At 41.0% G+C, this 16,727-nt stretch overlaps 5 protein-coding genes and 1 non-coding gene across 6 annotated transcripts; 4 read left to right on the top strand and 2 right to left on the bottom strand.

Annotated features, from left to right (window-relative positions):
* The first annotated feature begins 71 nt into the window (after positions 1 to 71).
* Positions 72 to 3,706, top strand: LOC124350975 (nose resistant to fluoxetine protein 6-like). Its single transcript, XM_046801704.1, has 10 exons — positions 72 to 453; positions 856 to 1,345; positions 1,410 to 1,707; positions 1,767 to 2,067; positions 2,143 to 2,177; positions 2,256 to 2,449; positions 2,532 to 2,670; positions 2,741 to 2,936; positions 2,998 to 3,261; positions 3,354 to 3,706. Exons 1-10 carry the CDS (start codon positions 114 to 116, stop codon positions 3,440 to 3,442), a joined length of 2,346 nt encoding a protein of 781 aa, XP_046657660.1. The 5' UTR covers positions 72 to 113; the 3' UTR covers positions 3,443 to 3,706.
* A 377-nt stretch (positions 3,707 to 4,083) lies between these two features.
* LOC124348361 (extensin-1-like) lies at positions 4,084 to 5,189 on the top strand. The gene is made up of 3 exons (XM_046798553.1): positions 4,084 to 4,188; positions 4,263 to 4,742; positions 4,812 to 5,189. The coding sequence occupies exons 1-3, from the start codon at positions 4,171 to 4,173 to the stop codon at positions 5,106 to 5,108; spliced, it is 795 nt and encodes a 264-aa protein (XP_046654509.1). The 5' UTR covers positions 4,084 to 4,170; the 3' UTR covers positions 5,109 to 5,189.
* A 3,143-nt stretch (positions 5,190 to 8,332) lies between these two features.
* Positions 8,333 to 11,700, top strand: LOC124348460 (nose resistant to fluoxetine protein 6-like). Its single transcript, XM_046798681.1, has 12 exons — positions 8,333 to 8,421; positions 8,489 to 8,841; positions 8,909 to 9,404; positions 9,469 to 9,766; positions 9,838 to 10,001; positions 10,077 to 10,213; positions 10,303 to 10,337; positions 10,410 to 10,603; positions 10,672 to 10,810; positions 10,884 to 11,079; positions 11,221 to 11,481; positions 11,549 to 11,700. Exons 2-12 carry the CDS (start codon positions 8,520 to 8,522, stop codon positions 11,629 to 11,631), a joined length of 2,325 nt encoding a protein of 774 aa, XP_046654637.1. The 5' UTR covers positions 8,333 to 8,421; positions 8,489 to 8,519; the 3' UTR covers positions 11,632 to 11,700.
* Positions 11,701 to 11,706: 6 nt separating this feature from the next.
* Positions 11,707 to 12,511, bottom strand: LOC124348461 (endocuticle structural glycoprotein SgAbd-3-like). The gene is made up of 3 exons (XM_046798682.1): positions 12,450 to 12,511; positions 12,193 to 12,365; positions 11,707 to 12,107 (listed from the first exon to the last, which is right to left on the bottom strand). Exons 1-3 carry the CDS (start codon positions 12,456 to 12,458, stop codon positions 11,852 to 11,854), a joined length of 438 nt encoding a protein of 145 aa, XP_046654638.1. The 5' UTR covers positions 12,459 to 12,511; the 3' UTR covers positions 11,707 to 11,851.
* A 2,669-nt stretch (positions 12,512 to 15,180) lies between these two features.
* On the top strand, positions 15,181 to 16,028 carry LOC124351131 (endocuticle structural glycoprotein SgAbd-3-like). The gene is made up of 3 exons (XM_046801890.1): positions 15,181 to 15,270; positions 15,356 to 15,549; positions 15,627 to 16,028. Exons 1-3 carry the CDS (start codon positions 15,208 to 15,210, stop codon positions 15,880 to 15,882), a joined length of 513 nt encoding a protein of 170 aa, XP_046657846.1. The 5' UTR covers positions 15,181 to 15,207; the 3' UTR covers positions 15,883 to 16,028.
* A 178-nt stretch (positions 16,029 to 16,206) lies between these two features.
* Trnak-uuu lies at positions 16,207 to 16,279 on the bottom strand. The gene has a single exon. It is a non-coding gene; the product is annotated as a tRNA-Lys (tRNA).
* Positions 16,280 to 16,727: the final 448 nt, after the last annotated feature.

Raw genomic sequence — 16,727 nt, 5'->3', positions numbered from 1 at the left:
TAAGTCCGTCCACAGACACCGGCGGCTTATAAATACCCTTGCTGGAAATTGTAGTCTCACAGAGCGGAAGATTTAATAGCGCACCGAGAACCATCAATCGTTATTCTTCCGCCATGAACTCCTTTTGGATGATCATGATTTCCAGCTGCCTCCTGCTCTGGGCAGGAAAAGGCCGATCCCAGCAGTTAATAAATCTGAGTCCTGTCGATTCACTCGGAGCTGATCACCACCACAGCATTTGGCAGATTTTGAGTCAGACCATCGCCGAGAAACTGGACGACCAGTCCGGCGTTCGATACGACGCACTGTCGGCCGTTCAAACAATTTTTTCGGCCCTCAAGGCTTCCGCTTTCCCGACCGCCGTGGCCAGAAACATCAGCCAGCAATGTCTAGAAGACAGCCAGCTCTACGTCCGCAACCTCTACGCCAATCGGAGCCTCTGGGCATTGCAGAGTAAGAGCCTTTTATCGTCATTAATTAACTGTGATACCTTATATAGTTTGATAGCTAAAAACTAAATAATTGAAGCGATCTGACAGTATAATATTAGAGTCTAATTAAGAAATGTCCAGCAGATTTAGTTTAAGGTGAATGATAAGAATTGCTGGCTAATTGATGCGATAATGTTCGTTCAAAATCGTTTGAGGCATTCGACCCTAATACCTGCCGTTTTATCGGTCAACATGTCCCGACAAGTCCTGGCGTGATGTCCCAATTAAAGCAAAATGCACAACGACCTTTTTTTCCATATACATACCAAACGATAGCCTCTATTATCTCTTATTGCTTTTATTTGTAAGATTAAAGAAATAAGTGACACCAAAGTTACTATACATTTAATTGATTGTTCATCAGTGTTTGAATCGACGGGCCAACTTCCACCGGGATTGTTTGGAGCCGGCAATGTTCACGCGGACGGATTGTTCGACGAATGCCAGGCCGTTCGCGCTCCGGTCTTTAGCGGGAAATACTGCAGCGTCTATTTCAAGCCGGAACTGGTTGACCAATCTGAAATCATTCCGCCTCCTCCACCATCCTACGAGGAGCAAGGGCGTGGCAATTTCATCACGATTTTCCAAATCCTTGGGATATTGGGACAGCTATCGGGAGCGGGTCGAGTTGAACCCAAGTTGGCCGGCATCAATTCCGGCACTTACATCTTGCCCAGCATCAGTTTCTGCCTACCGTCGTCGTGCAGCTCAGGTGATCTCGGCCAAGCCGTCGCCCAACTGGTCGGCAGTTACGTCATCGGCAACTATTCCATCGCGACCGTGACGGATGAGCAGTACTGTTTCACTGATCACGTCGATCCGCCATCTTTCGACGGCCCGGACATCACCGTCATGTAAAGACCGAAATAATTTCAATCTTAATTAATTTCGCAATAATTCAACTTTCGATTTTCTCAGTGTCGTCTTGAGTTCCATCGGACTGCTGGTCATGTCGGCCACCATTCACGAAGCCTGGCGGATGTACTGCGGGACGGGATTCGACGCCAAGACGGACGGCCAAGCTTTCAACGCCCTGCACTGTTTTTCGGCGCTGAGCAATGGTCGTAAAATCCTGTCAATGAAAGTGACGTCGTCGTCGGGCGATAATTTCGGATGCATTCACGGAATTCGTCTCTTCTCCACCGTGTGGGTCGTCGTCGGCCACACCTGGATTCTCTGCGCTTACAAAACGATGAATCCCCGAGCAGTTAAAACGGTTAGATCTTGAAGAAAATTGAATTAATGTCTAGAATTGATTTGATGATTTTTTCACAGGATTCTTACAGTTGGGGTATGCAATCCATCGCCAACGGCACAGTTTCCGTCGACACCTTTTTCTTGATGAGCGGATTACTCGTGTCGTTCCTCCTGCTCCGCGAGCTGGACCGCACCAAAGGCAAATTCAACATCGGCCTCTACTACCTGCACCGCTATCTGAGATTGACGCCCGTGTACGCATTCATCCTCGGCTACATTGCGACGCTGATGGTCTACTCCGGGACCGGACCCAATTGGTACAGCGTCACTCTCGTATCACAAGGATGTCGCATCACTTGGTGGAGACACTTTCTTTACAGTAAGTTCCGATTACCAAGACTGCTAATTAATTTTGTAAAAATCTAAACAATTATTTTTCATTTGATTTTAATAGTCAACAATTTTTTCCCTATGGACCCTGAAATTCAGGTATACAAAAATTAAATTCAGACAACTATTTCTTTTCTGATTATAGAATAAGACTATTTCATTTTCTTGGTTTAATAGTGTATGGGCCAGACTTGGTACCTGGACGTGGACATGCAACTCTTTATCGTCGCTCCGCTTTTCATTTATCCGCTCTGGCGCTGGAAGAAATTTGGGCTTGCCGGATTGGCCTTCGTTGGATTGGCCTGTCAGGCAGCTGTTTTCGCCCTTTACGCCATTTACGACCTCCCGCCAACCATATTTTTCTCGCGCCTGTAATTTTTGCTATATTTACTAAATTGATTATTGGCCAACCAAATAATCGAATTGATTTTCGATTGATGTTATACTATATAGCGGAGATTTGGCCTCTTCAAATGATTATTTCGAACACTATTACGTCGATCCGTGGGCTAGAGCGCCCGTCTACCTGGTGGGCATTTGGTTCGGCTGGTATTTGCACGTCACTAAAGAATCATCGATTCGACTATCAAAAGTATACAAGCAGATTATTTATAATTTTAAAAAACAATTCATTAAAAAAATTTCCTTTTTTAAATTTTAAGCCGGTGGTAGCCTTGGCATGGACACTGTCGACAGCTGCTGGCCTAGCGATCGTTTACGGCATGACGCCCTACGTCGACGAGTCTAAAGTTCCCGAAATTAGTTCTGCCGTCAGCATGACTTACGGGCCTCTTCATCGAACCGCTTGGGCTTTCGTCATTGGCTGGATCATCTTCGCCTGCTCCCGCGGCTACGGAGGTGAATACTTAATTAATTTAAAAATGTGAAAAGAAGATTTTAATTCCTGTCAATTTTTCAGGTTTTGTCAATCGGTTTCTGTCGTGGAAGGGTTTCATGCCGTTCGGCCGGCTGACTTATTGCGTTTACCTCGTCCACTACGATTTCCTGACCGTCTTCACTTCCGCCATGCGGAAGCAATACTACTACACCCTGTTCGGAACGGTCGTCACTTGTTTCGGCGTCCTGGTTTTCTGCTTCGCCCTGGCGTTTCTGGCGTCCGTCGCAATCGAGGCGTCATTTTTGAATTTGGAAAAGTTGCTGTTTTCTTCACCGAAACCCAAAAGTAAAAACTAATTTTACATTATACGGCAGTTGATGGACACATGTTGTTACTAAATATTTTATTGGATATTTAACTTCGTTGAATATAAAAAGGAGAGTCCGAAGAGTCGCAAGGTGAAATCGATCGAAGAACAACCAATTTAATAGCTTCGTTTTCGACGTTAATCGAAGCTCGTTTGTAGTTCACTCAACCATCGACAACTCACCCGCAACTCATCCAGAAGAAGATGTAAACCTCCGTCCTGAAAGCAATAATGAAACGTCCAACACGTCTGAATCTTGTAATAATATAACTTGGCGATATTCTTGATTTAGTTTAATATACACAAGACGCAGAACAAAAAATGACGGAGTTGAATCTAGTTATCTAGGGATCCAATTAACTCTGCTAAGAAGTAATACCTTGTGACTGGTCGATATTTATCGATAAGGGGAAAATACAATTTCAGATCGTCTCTAAGGACACGACTAGCGCGTGTTACGGTAAGGCTTTATGAGGGACAATATAAGGGTTTAACCGCTTAAGCTGGTCAGGGTTAATATAAATAACGAGGACATTTTGGTACGTGTTGTATGTGGTTGAAATCCCCCCGGATGGTGTCAGACACAACTTCGGTGTACAATGGAAAATGGTCTCGACAGCCACCCAATTAAGTTTAAACATTCAACATGGACATATGGGATGATGTTGCATTTAGAACTACAGAAGAATATAACACAAGATTTGACCTGTTGAAGTTCAAGGATTTCTAAAATATGGTTTTACCTTATTTCAGCGTTGCTCACTTGTTTCATGATGGATATAAAAAGAACGAGTGAGTTGGTGAGATCATCATTCAGCTCTCCGCTTCAGAGTTGCAACTATCAAGTGCTCTCCTCATTTTGATTCTTGATTTACTTTTTGAACAACATGTATTTACCTGCTTTGGTGTGTATTTTTATTTATTGTTTAATATTTGTTGTTTCTTATAGGTTATTAATTTTTGAAATTAATTATTTAAGGTTTACTTTGCCGCCTTGTGGGCCATCCGACCGGTGTCCGGCTCCTACGGCTACATGCAACCGCAGCAGCCGCAGAACTATTACACAACAGCTAAACCGTATTACGCCCCACCTTCAGTATACTACACCACGGCCAAACCTTACTACACCACCCCGGCAGCTTACTACACCACTCCAGCACCTTACTACACCACTCCGGCACCTTACTACACCACGGCCAAACCATACTACACCACTGCGGCGCCTTATTACACCACAACGAAAGCTTACTACACTACTCCGGCGGCTTACTACACCACTGCGGCACCTTACTACACTACCCCGAAACCTTACTACTCCGAAGCCCCTGTTTACACCACCAGCAAGCCTTACGTGCAGCCTAGTTACACCACCCAGCCGACCTATTACCAGCAGCCGAGCTACACCACAGGCTACACCACTCCGTCGTACTACCCCGAGAACTACGAGGGAGATGACAATGTAAGTGAATCAAATTACATTTTACTGTCTGACATAATTATTAAACTAATTGATTTAAAATAAAATTAGGGATGGTACAACTACGCGTTCAAGTTCAACGTCAACGATTACTATGGCAACGAGCAATCCCGCAGCGAGACCCACGAGAACCAACAGACTCGCGGAAAGTACACCGTCAACTTGCCGGACGGACGCAAACAGATCGTCACCTACGAGGCCGACCACAACGGCTACCGGGCTGATGTCTCCTACGAGCCGGCCGAGAACTCTTACAGCGACAATTCCAATTATTACAGCACGTCCAAATACGAGAGCGACAGCTATCAGCAGCAGACAGCCCCGGCTCAAAAATCCATTTGGAAATGAATATTTAATGGACGTGCAATTTAGAATGTTTGAGAATTGTGTATGAATGTAATTTTAATCGAATAAAAATGACGCTGTATACTTTAACCCCCCAAATGAGTCATAATGTCGCGTCACACAGCAACCCCGTGAAAATATTTTCAAAATGACGAATTTTACCGGTAAAAGCAAAAACGGTTAAAAGTTTGAGACACTTATCTATCATCGTATGTCGTTTGAGATATCCTTGATTGACACACAAGTCGTGCTACGTATCTCGTGTTATGGTGCGATTGCCGATTTAAAAAAATAACATCTCAAGTTCAAAAATCAAAATAGAGAGCCAAAATCATGTTTGATGTTTAGCAGTAGTATCGTCTGCTTTTTTTTGTTTGAAGTTGAAGCCAAACAACAATGATGACATTCGAAATTCAGCTGTTTAATGTATAATTCAATTTGAAGGGATTAAATGTATTGTTGAAGAATTTTTTAAATGTTAAAACCAATCTGAGAAGTAATCGCGTTCATTTGCGAAAACATCTTCGTTGTCGTCAACCATCGTCAACACCTTCTATGGGGTGCCGTTGTACCTTTTTACCAACAAAGAAATATTAAACAATAAATTAAACATTATAATAACTTAAATCAATCGTGACCTTATATTCTAACAGAAATCTAACATTCATTACACAATTCTAACATTCATTTAACATTCATTAAACACCAATAACGCCGAGGTAACACTCTTTTAATTCAAATAAAACATACAAAATGAAATGTAAAATTAATCAAACCATCTATCGATTAACATTAGAGAAAACAATCAATCTATCAGGTAAGCTATTATTTAATAAACCATGTATTGGCAAACTTAACATTAAATCAAACATCATTCGCAATCTAACAGATAAATTAATTGCGATAAATTAATCAATCATGTAATCAAACAGTTTATTTTAATAACAATTTAAAGGAAATGGATATGGTTAACATTTTGAAAATGAATATTTAATTCTATTCCTTGAATCAATCAATTAACAAATGAAGTGTAGAGGCTAAGCTAAAAATTAGAAATAAAGAATCATTAAAATTGTAATGTAATTGAAGTTTGAAAAACAATTAAGGAATCAGAAAAGCGTTTATTTGTTGGGTAATAGACGCATTGGCTTTGTAGAATACTTCTCTGTCAGGCCACTAGAGGCATCATAAAATAACAGAAGTCCGCAGAAGTACTCATGCGCACGTAGTAGCCTACTCATATTATATATTACGCAACCGTCCGCAACAAGCAAAATTTGTCCCGCTCATGTATAGGGCGAATTAAAATAAACGTGGAAACTCAGCGAGAGGACTCCAACAAAAACAAAAAACGAACGAACATGGCAGGATTTCTAGATAATTCCACAAAATTGTAGGAAAATGCATTCATGCATTTTTGCCGTGCCGATATCGAAAGCTATCATCGGAAATCTGGAGAAATTGTCCCATCACAGTTGCGCATATTGGTTGCATTTATTCGTTTTTATATCACGCTCATTTTCTGATACAAAATATATTTGGGAACGTGGATTTAAAATTTTTATTCGTTATCAGAAAATAATTTTCACATTAAAAAGAATGTGAACCAACACGCGCGAATCCCGGGAAACGTTCCACCAGTGCATTTTCAAAAATAAAAAAAATTTGTTTGATATGACTGACGCACCTTGTTTGCTACTTAAAAAGTTGTCCCTGATCTCGGCCTGAAGCCAGTCAATTTCCCGATTCCTTATTTCTGGTACATGTATACGATCTGAAATAATTTTTCGTAAAAATGATGGGGGCGAATGGGAATGATGGTAGATCGCCATTCTAGATATAACGTAATGGCATGAAATATAATGAAAATCAAGTACAGAAATTAAATTACAAAATTAGAAGTGCAACAGCATCACAATTGGTGTTTTGTGTTGCGTGATTCTGACCGCTAGATGACAAAGTTTAAAAAAGGGGCGGGGAGAAAAGAATGGAGGCAAAACCATTTGCCATATCCCATATGAGTTGTTAATGCTCCGGGGTTAGTATAGGCTACATTATATCTGAATCTCGATCTGAATTGTTGTTTTATTTTTTAATTTGCCCGATTGAATAATAGATAATAGGTTTGATGCAGGTTTACGGAGCTATTATTTTACATTTGATTTTAAGGTTAGGTTTGATTGCAAGTTAGATTTGATAAATCTAATATTCCAGGTTTGACGCTATGTTACCCTTTGATGTTTGTGTAGATAAGTGTTTATATAATGTAGTTTGTTTAATTATAGATTGATGTTAAATGATAGGTTTGTTGTTAAAAAGGTACAACGGCACCCCATAACCTTCGACATCGTCGTCTTAGCACAAAATTTCCTAATTTTTTCTCTTTACCTAAGTTCCAAAATTTTTTAATTTTTGAAAATCATCAAATGATTTAAGTTGTGAAACCAACATTTTAGTTGTTTGTCAGCAAATAATTCCAGTGTTGGCAGGAAAATATCACAATTTTTGTGGAAAACAATCGTGTTGATTTTACAAATGGAAAACATTAAAATGTTCATATTCTTGCAAGTTGAAGAGCAAGATGAGTGAATTAATGAATGTAGTTTCAACAGCTACTTTGCAAACATATACCATTGTTTGTAATTTAAATGCTTAGATTTTCTTACCAACATTGGAATGATTTGCCAACTAGCCTGTAACCACTTATTTGTTTCACAACTTAGATTGCAATTATCTTTTAACTGTAACCTCTGAAAGCGTACAATTAGGAAATCTCCTTCCTGGTAATGTAGTTGGACCTTTAAACATTTGGTAGATTGCTGCTGTCATGGCTTAAAAAAGATTATCGGTATTTTTGAAATTAGGCAGCTAACACACATCGTCATGATTCTTTATTGTTTGAATTGAATCACGCGCAATCACGCGTTATCTCGTCGTTCAAAGCGTTTAGTGGTGGTGAAACCACGGTCGTTTAGAAAATAAAATTATGGAACTATTTTCAATCACGTACAACTGACTATACGTTGGGTTTTTCAAGAGCGGGTTTGACCGCCAAATGTGTTTGGTCGTGTTTGTTTTTGGTGAGAAGGGTCGAAGCGATATCTCCAACTATTTTTTAACGCAAAGTGCATGCCCTATGTGTTCGAAATGACCCAAACCGCCTCGGACACGATTTATCAGTGCACGTCTAAAGTGTACTTGAACGACTATAACTATTCTTATCTGCAATATAGGTATCGACAATGAGACGCTATATCAATCATTGTCTCATGGCCAGTTTGCGGTGAAAGTGTTCTGCAGCCGACATCAGATTGACGTATTATAGAACGGGATTAATATCTACGCAAAAACAATTGATCATTGCTGATTTTTGTGCATTTTAGCTCGGCTCTCAGCTCAAGACCGAAATCCACAATGAAAAATTGTTGGCTTTTGATAGCTGTTCTCGCCGTTGGCACGTCTGTTGCTGGCCAGACTTCGAGTCGATTCGAAGGCATCGCTAGACAGGAGGAATTCCGGACGTGGTTGAAACTGACATCAGCTGAAATAGACGAGCTCCAGGCCGAAGAAGGTGATAGCAAATTGAGCCTCATCCAGCAATGGCTGCACGACTTGGTGGTCAATTTGGTTTCAACCTCTTACCCAACGGCCGTGGCCAGCAACATCAGTCAGCAGTGCAAGAACGACAGCATCGAATACGTTCACAATCTCTACCGGCGTGCATGGGCTATGCAGAGTAAGTTCTAGCGGCTTAGAATCATTTGAATTTGACTAATTTTTTGACATTTTTCTTTTCCAATCAGTGAAGGAATCGTCCGGCAAAGTCCCACTTGGTTTGTACGGAGCTGGTAATGTGCATGCGGACGGATTGTTCGACGAGTGCCTGGCCGTTCGAGCGCCAGATTTCGACGGCCAGTATTGCACCGCTTACTTTAAAGCGGCTCCGGTGAACGAATCGGAAATTCTCCTGTCGGAATGGTCTCCATCCGCATCAGGAGACGTCGAAGGGCGAAGCGCCAACTTGGTAACAATTCTGCAGTTGCTTGGTTTCCTGTCGCCAAATGCCGGACGAGTGGAGCCCAAAGTGGCGACGGCGGACGTCATCACTTACGTTTTCCCCAGTATCAGTTTCTGTCTGCCATCGTCCTGCAGCGCCGACGATTTGGGACAGGCCGTCGCCGAACTGGTCGGCAGTTACATCATTGCTAATTACTCCATCGTGACCGTGACTGACGAGCGATACTGCTTCAAAGACAACAAGGATCCGCCGTCTTTTGACGGCCCCGACATCACTGTCATGTAAAAATCAATCCATTTCCGGTTATAATTTGGCAAATGTTTTAATTTTCTATTTTATCAACAGAGTCGTTTTGAGTCTTTTGGGCCTGGTGGTTGTCGCCGCTACGATTCACGACGCTTGGCGCATGTTGGCGGATGAACCTTTCGAGTCCCAGAAGGACGGACCGATCGTCAGTTACCTGCACTGCTTCTCGGCGCTGACCAACGGACGCAAATTGCTGTCGATGAAAGTCTCGAAATCTCCGACGAATTTGTCGTGCGTTCACGGCATCCGCGTTCTCTCCACTCTGTGGGTGGTCATTGGTCACACTTGGGTTATTGGCCCGGCATCTTTTTCAGTCAATCCAAGCATGGTCAAAGACGTGAGTCGATAGAAATGGATCAAATTGAAATGAATAACAAAAAAATTGTTTGAATTTCCTGCGTTTTTTAGGACGCTATGAAATGGTGGTTTCAAGGTATTTCAAACGCCACCATATCGGTTGATACTTTTCTATTGATGGCTGGCCTGCTGGTCTCGTTCCTTTTGCTGGCCGAGCTGGACAAGAAAAAAGGAAAATTCAATTTTGGATGGTTTTATCTTCACCGATATCTCAGGTTTGCGCTCTTTAATTTTTTAAACAATATTCCTCGACCATTTCCCATAATACTTTTATTTTTGAATTCATTCAGATTGACGCCTGTGTACGCCATCGTTCTTGGCTTCATTGCCACTTTGATCGTGTACATGGGGACTGGGCCCAACTGGTACAACATCGAAACATCGGCTTACGGTTGTCGCATCAACTGGTGGTGGCATCTTCTCTATAGTGAGTCCAACTCTTCTATGCATAACTCTCAACGCTACTGTAAAGTTGATGGACTAAACTCGCAATAATATTTTGTGCTGTCAATGCAGTCAACAATCTCTTCCCGACCGACATAAACGTTCAGGTGAGTTATATTATTATTTGTGGTTTTATTTGATTAAACTCGTTTGACTAAATGTATTTTTTTCTCGGACAGTGTATGGAACAGACGTGGTATTTGGCGCTCGACATGCAACTCTTTATCGTCTCACCTCTTGTCATCTACTTGATGTGGCGATGGAAGAAAATTGGACTGCCTCTACTCGGGTTTTTATTTATCGGAACCATCGCTGCCAATTTCGCCATTTTCGCCGTGTTTGATTTGATGCCTACGGTGATGCCCACCCGGACGTAAATAATATTCCCACTAACGGACATAGAATCTTTACACAACTTTTGATTATTTTTACAATTTTCAGAATGGATACGATCGCAATGGGTCTGGACGCCGAGTATTATTACACCAAGCCATGGACTCGGGCTCCACCCTACATCGTTGGAGTCTGGCTTGGCTGGTTCTTGTACGTCACCAAAGACTCACAGAAGCGGACATCCAAGGTATAAACACGCACTGGTAATAATTAATACGGCTTAATGGCATTAATTGACATTTTATTTGCATGACTATTAGATAATATTAGTCATCTTCTGGACAATGTCGTCGGCCATCATCTTGGCCGTCATTTACGGTTTGATTCCTTACTTGGATGAAACCGCTGTGCCGGCAATCGACCCGACAGTTAGTTTGTTTTACGGATCTCTGCACAGAACGGCATGGGCCGCAGCTGTAGCCTGGATCGTCTATGCCTGCACGAAAGGTTACGGAGGTAACATTTTTCAATCGATTTAATCTTTTAAATCTTTAAATTTTAAATTTTTTTACTTTAAATTTTGAATCTTTTAAACTAATGCATTGAGCTATCGCAACAATATGGCGCCAATAAATATATACAAATCTTTATCGCTAGGCATCATCAACCGACTGCTGTCGTGGAAAGGATTTCTACCTTTGAGCCGACTGAGTTATTGCGTCTATCTCATTCATTTCGCTTATCTTGACGCATTCTACGCCTCCAATCGCAAGCTCGTTTACTACACTTTCAACAGCCAACTGACGACATATTTGGGCATCGTCGTCACAGTCTTCGGACTGGCCTTTGTGGTTTCCATTACCGTCGAGGCCTCCTTCCTCAACATTGAGAAACTTCTTTTTGCTTCTTTTTCTCCACGTACGTAGAGACTTTGAAATTTCATAAACTTTTCATGCAATAATGATAATTGTTTTGGTTTCATTAGCTAAACCCAGAGAGTCTGATGATGATAAACAAAACTCTCCAAGACGCATCGATTGGAAAAATAAATCATGGGACAAATATTGAGCTTATATAAAAAATACAAACGAAATAAATTGCAGAAAATACGATTGTGTGAACAGTGAAAATACCAGAACTTTGTTTTTTTTTACTTGAAAAGCATTTATTATTTACAGTCAGCCGATACAAAAAAATATGAAGATACAAAGCCGTAAACATTTAATTGGATTTTGCCAAGTGGAATAAGGTAACAAAGTGGTATTCAACATGCTATAAATAGGCACGTTTACAGAACACCGGCAGCCTTCAAGTCTGCGAGCATCTTGACGACGTGTTCGGGCATCGGAGGAGGAGTGGGCAGATGATCGCCGGTGGCCTGGAATCCATTTTCATCGGCGGTCCAGTTGACGCTGATGATAACACCGTCCGGAGAAGTGTAAGAGTAAGAGCCCCTGGAAACGGTGCCGATATCCTCGGGTTTAGGTCCAACTTTCTTTTGGTTTCCGCTTTCCTCAACTTTGGTGCCATCGGCGGATTCGAAACTGCCAAATTCGCAAATTGTCAAAATTGAATGAGCGCTATTATTAGTGATGATAGAAATAGAAAGAAAAATTGAAAATTACTGACTCGAAAGAGTAGCTGCCATCGGCGTTCATTTCGCTGTTGGATGAAACAATCAGGATGGGATTGCCCAGCGAAGCTTTGAATCCGGCCGGAGGTTTAACAACGGAAAGCCCTTGGGGTTGAGGGCGACGCTGGGGTGTGGCCAAAGCCACTGCCAAGAAAGCGAGTGCGATGATCTGTATAAAATCAGCGACAACATTATTGAAATGAAGCTGCCATAGATATCGTCATCAATGAAAATGAATGAAATCAAAACTTACGAATTTCATTTTGAATTTTTTGAAAGTTATAACTGTGCTCGAGGAGATGGGTGAAAGGATTGTGATGGCTCTGGCTCATCCTCGAGTGTCTTTTTATATGAGCCGATTAGCTAAAGAGATTGTACTGGCCAGTGTATATACCATCTTTTATTCGGGAGTTTCTGCTATGCAACCTATATCTTCTTCTCGAGGCTATACGCAGCATGAATTTACATTATTCTCTTTGTGTGCTTTACGGAATGTGATGACTGGTAAGTGAAAGGATTATTTTGTCTCCTATAAAACAGGAATAAATAACCCACGTGACCACGTCTCAGTCTAGACATATACAAGACATACGTACAAGACTAAATATAGCGAAGTGGCTGCTGATAGGTAAATTATTCGAACTCTACGAAACGGGAAATTAATGGCAAATTTTGAAAACAGGAATTTTAATGTAATACTAGTATGACATTGATAATTATTTCAAATCTCCTAGAAGGAAGACGGAGATTTTTCTTAACCTGAAATTTCGACAGGAAAAGGAACCCGTTCGCTGGGCAGGTTTCGTAGTAGGACAGGAACTTTTTCCAGAGTGATAGAAAATTTGCTGTGAACGGATTTCACCAATCGACTGACATGTAGGGCACAATTTCCAGTTGAATTTATTTTTAATTACAAATTATACACATTCTATAACAAGATTACATCAAAATCTGAAATTTTTCACTTATAATTTCTTTTCTGGAAATTGCGATCAACCAGCTATTCTCGTATTTAGTCATCCAAAAGCAAATTATTGAATTGACAAAGCATAAAATGTGTTGATTGCGCTGATTAAATTCTATTACGTAAACCTGTCTTGTAAATATTATTGTCTGCGAATTTATTTATAGGCATAGATAAGGGATTACCTTGTTAATGGAATAATTTACCGTATGTTGATTGATCGTATGATACAGCCTTACATATGTACTATTCTTAGAAAATTTAACTTATAAAGAAAACCCAACACGTGTGCAATTAATCATAGAAAGTGTGACAGCGTGCCTCTGAATATTAGAATGCGCATTGCGTAACTCTTATTACTCATGTATACGTATGTGCAGTTAAGTCACCTAAACGTATACACCCTACAACAGTTAACTTGTTCAATCTATATTTAGTCAAGTTATTCTCCTAGTGGCTTAGTGTCGTCGTCACGAATTATACATGTTTCTTTGTCGGCTGGTAAAAGTTCTAAAACTACAAATGGGCCGGCGATAAAGCTAATGGTCGGTATATGTTCTCGGCTGGAAAAATAGTCAATTCAATCGCGCATGTAGGTTTTTACTTTCGATTGTCAGTGACCGGATCTCTCTCCAAGTTATTGGCATTGAGTGGCATTGGCCTTATGCGCGTAATAATACACACAAACAACATGCATTCTCTTTTTTTCACTTTCTGCCTTTTCCTTTCGTTCACGGTGATGCCATATCGGATAATATACGCTGTCAAACCTGTTTCTCAACTATTTCACGACCATATTGCTGGTTTTCACGCTAAATGAACGAGCCAATCGGTTTGGTAGAATTTGAATGATGGCCATTATATTGGATCAGTATAATAATTCCATTTACGCATATCCTTTGTTTTCTCTTCCAGCCATTTGCTGATTGGCAACCTTAATTCGAAGCCATTTTTACCACTATTTATACTTGACAGGAAATTCACGGGTATAGATTCACCTGAAAGGTCTAGCTGAAACCGGAATGGCAACAAGCTAGCTGCTAGCCCTTACGAAATATGCAGTTTCACATTGTTGCGTTTCGTAATGATCAATTATTAAACAATTTAATTCACAGATCTTATAAATTCCTTTTTTGGACGTTTGAGGCGTTTGAGTTGAGTAACTAAGGATAGTTTCACGTCTAAAGAACATACAGAAGGAGAGAGAGTGAAATCTAAAGCAAGCGCAAAGCCCTTATGCACAGAAATTGCTTCCTACACCCCACTCTCCGAAGATAGTAATACCTGCATGCAGTATAATGTCGTCATTAAACCCTTCACTTTGAAATCGGGGTTGGGTGTGAATATTTTTCATTATCTCAACTTCAAATGACTATGATGCTGTTCCCAGGAATATTTCCTGACCACCAGGTGCTTCGCATCAATTTCCAAAAGAAAACTTGCCCTCGTGAATTTCCTTTCACTTTCAACGACGAGCTTCTTTATAGTCATAAGAAAGAATCAGCTGTATTGACTATACGGCAAGTTCTCATACAAAGCCAGCGCTTATTGTTTCCCAGCTGTTTCACCGAATAAGGAAGCGCTTTGATGACATTTTCACATCAAGTTATAATATCTATTCCTGCTATGCACTGAGACAAAATGAGACCTTAAAAAAACTCAAGGATGCGCACAGTCAAAAGAGAAAGTCAAGCGATTGCATCCTCCCGTATATAGTTTAAGCGTGTAATCAAATAAAAACAAAACTATAAAGATTCCGAGAATCAGGAACTGAGTTCTCAAAACCGCTCATCCGCCTTGTGCGCGCAAGACACTTGATGGAAATGTGCATGTGATTCCCATAACGTGTGTACAAGTAAACCCGTTTTTTTTTTTAGTAGTACTTTCACTCGCGTCTGTAATATACGGAACAGAGTCACGGGGTGTGTTTGGCCTCCATGGGGATGAGAAGATGACTCGATCTATAGTCGTGATCCTGAAGATCACGAACAATCTCCCAATGGAATCGACAGGCGCGCGGTATAAAAAGACCGAGGAAGATGAGCCAATGGTATCACAATCTCCTGTCTCCTCTCCAAGACAACTTCAATCCTCATCAAAAATGAAATTCGTAAGTTGATTTAACTATATAAAGCAATATTTCGCATCGGTTCAAAATTTGACAGTCAGCTATTTTTCTACACTTTTCATTCTAGATTGTTCTATTCGCCTTTTTGGCCGTGGCTTTGGCCGCACCCCAGCGTCGCCCCCAGAGCACTTTGACTGCCCCACGCCGTCCTCAAGCTTCACCCCAAGCCCAGCGTCCAGGAATCAAAACTCCGGAGGGAGAACCCATCGCCATTATCTCATCCAACAGCGAAATGAACGCCGATGGCAGCTACTCTTTCGAGTAATATTATTTAATGTTTATTACCAACTACATCACATCTGTCTGAAATTATCCAATAATGAATTCAACTTTGATAGTTTCGAGTCTGCTGATGGCACCAGAGTCCAGGAGAGCGGAAACCAAAAGAAAGTCGGACCTAAACCCGAGGATATCGGCACCGTTTCCAGGGGCTCTTACTCTTACACTTCTCCGGACGGTGTTGTCCTCTCCATCAACTGGACCGCCGATGAAAACGGATTCCAGGCCGCTGGCGATCACCTGCCAACTCCTCCTCCGATGCCCGAACACGTCGTCAAGATGCTCGCAGACTTGAGAGCTCGCGGACTCCTGTAAACTATACTCTGCCCATCATCATCCCAATTCCCAGTGAAATCCCATTCTCTTTTTGTAGGAATAATTTCAATCGCTACCGATCTTTTTTTCGATGTAAAAAATTTCAGACTTGGAGTCATTTGAATACACGATTTTGCAAGCAAGAATCAACTAAGTTTTTTTCAATGATCGCTAGACGGCCCTAAATCACTCTTCTACCTTCGATCAACATTTCTTCTCATATGTTTTCTTTGCAAACAAGAAGAAAAATAGCAAATTCGTTTCTTTCAGATCTTCATAGCACCTTCTAGCATTTTCTTTAATTGTAACTTTATAAAAAGTAACCGCCCGATAAGGGACTTGAACCCTTGACCTCAGGATTAAAAGTCCCGCGCTCTACCAACTGAGCTAACCGGGCTACAGAAATAGGAGAGTTTTGTTAAAGTGTTACAAATCACAACTTTTGGCACAGATGTAGTAAGTATTTACTTATAACATTATTTTAAAACTATACTATACTACTTAAGCTCGCAGTGAATAATTGTTTCCTTTTTTAAATTTTTTTTTCTCCTTTTATTTGCTCATTTCAGTAGCGGGGGAATCCTTGCTGAATTGATTTATCCTATACCAGCTAGCACACAATCATTATGGCAATTTGGTCATTTCACGTTTAACTTATTAAGGTTCCCGTAACATCCGCTTCTCTTTCATGCCTACTGACCCTATAAAGCGAGAGTTGATATCTTATTGTATAAGGAAAACAATTGTACCGCGGTGTATTAATCAGTGAGGGAGAGCTCTCTGGCGTGTTGGTCAAAATCCTTATCAGTTTGAGAATTCGTGATTAAGAGACAGCTCACAATGTG

This window comes from Daphnia pulicaria, chromosome 7 (genome assembly GCF_021234035.1).
Source record: "Daphnia pulicaria isolate SC F1-1A chromosome 7, SC_F0-13Bv2, whole genome shotgun sequence".
Taxonomy (NCBI): domain Eukaryota; kingdom Metazoa; phylum Arthropoda; class Branchiopoda; order Diplostraca; family Daphniidae; genus Daphnia; species Daphnia pulicaria.
Note: the sequence above shows the minus strand (reverse complement) of the source record. Positions and strands in the feature narration are given on the sequence as shown.

What these genes read in the sequence shown, in the direction of transcription:
- LOC124348460 (XM_046798681.1), top strand. Translation starts at nt 8,520, where the DNA reads ATGAAAAATTGTTGGCTTTTGATAGCTGTTCTCGCCGTTGGCACGTCT. An exon ending in ACGGTGATGCCCACCCGGAC is followed by an intron (nt 10,604 to 10,671) that starts GTAAATAATATT and finishes TACAATTTTCAG; the next exon opens with AATGGATACGATCGCAATGG. An exon ending in CTGCACGAAAGGTTACGGAG is followed by an intron (nt 11,080 to 11,220) that starts GTAACATTTTTC and finishes CTTTATCGCTAG; the next exon opens with GCATCATCAACCGACTGCTG.
- LOC124350975 (XM_046801704.1), top strand. Translation starts at nt 114, where the DNA reads ATGAACTCCTTTTGGATGATCATGATTTCCAGCTGCCTCCTGCTCTGG. An exon ending in GAGCCTCTGGGCATTGCAGA is followed by an intron (nt 454 to 855) that starts GTAAGAGCCTTT and finishes ATTGTTCATCAG; the next exon opens with TGTTTGAATCGACGGGCCAA. An exon ending in GTGGAGACACTTTCTTTACA is followed by an intron (nt 2,068 to 2,142) that starts GTAAGTTCCGAT and finishes TGATTTTAATAG; the next exon opens with TCAACAATTTTTTCCCTATG.
- LOC124348361 (XM_046798553.1), top strand. An exon ending in ACTACGAGGGAGATGACAAT is followed by an intron (nt 4,743 to 4,811) that starts GTAAGTGAATCA and finishes AAATAAAATTAG; the next exon opens with GGATGGTACAACTACGCGTT.
- LOC124351131 (XM_046801890.1), top strand. Translation starts at nt 15,208, where the DNA reads ATGGTATCACAATCTCCTGTCTCCTCTCCAAGACAACTTCAATCCTCA. An exon ending in CCTCATCAAAAATGAAATTC is followed by an intron (nt 15,271 to 15,355) that starts GTAAGTTGATTT and finishes TTTTCATTCTAG; the next exon opens with ATTGTTCTATTCGCCTTTTT. An exon ending in GATGGCAGCTACTCTTTCGA is followed by an intron (nt 15,550 to 15,626) that starts GTAATATTATTT and finishes CAACTTTGATAG; the next exon opens with TTTCGAGTCTGCTGATGGCA.
- LOC124348461 (XM_046798682.1), bottom strand. An exon ending in GATGGCAGCTACTCTTTCGA is followed by an intron (nt 12,108 to 12,192) that starts GTCAGTAATTTT and finishes CGAATTTGGCAG; the next exon opens with TTTCGAATCCGCCGATGGCA.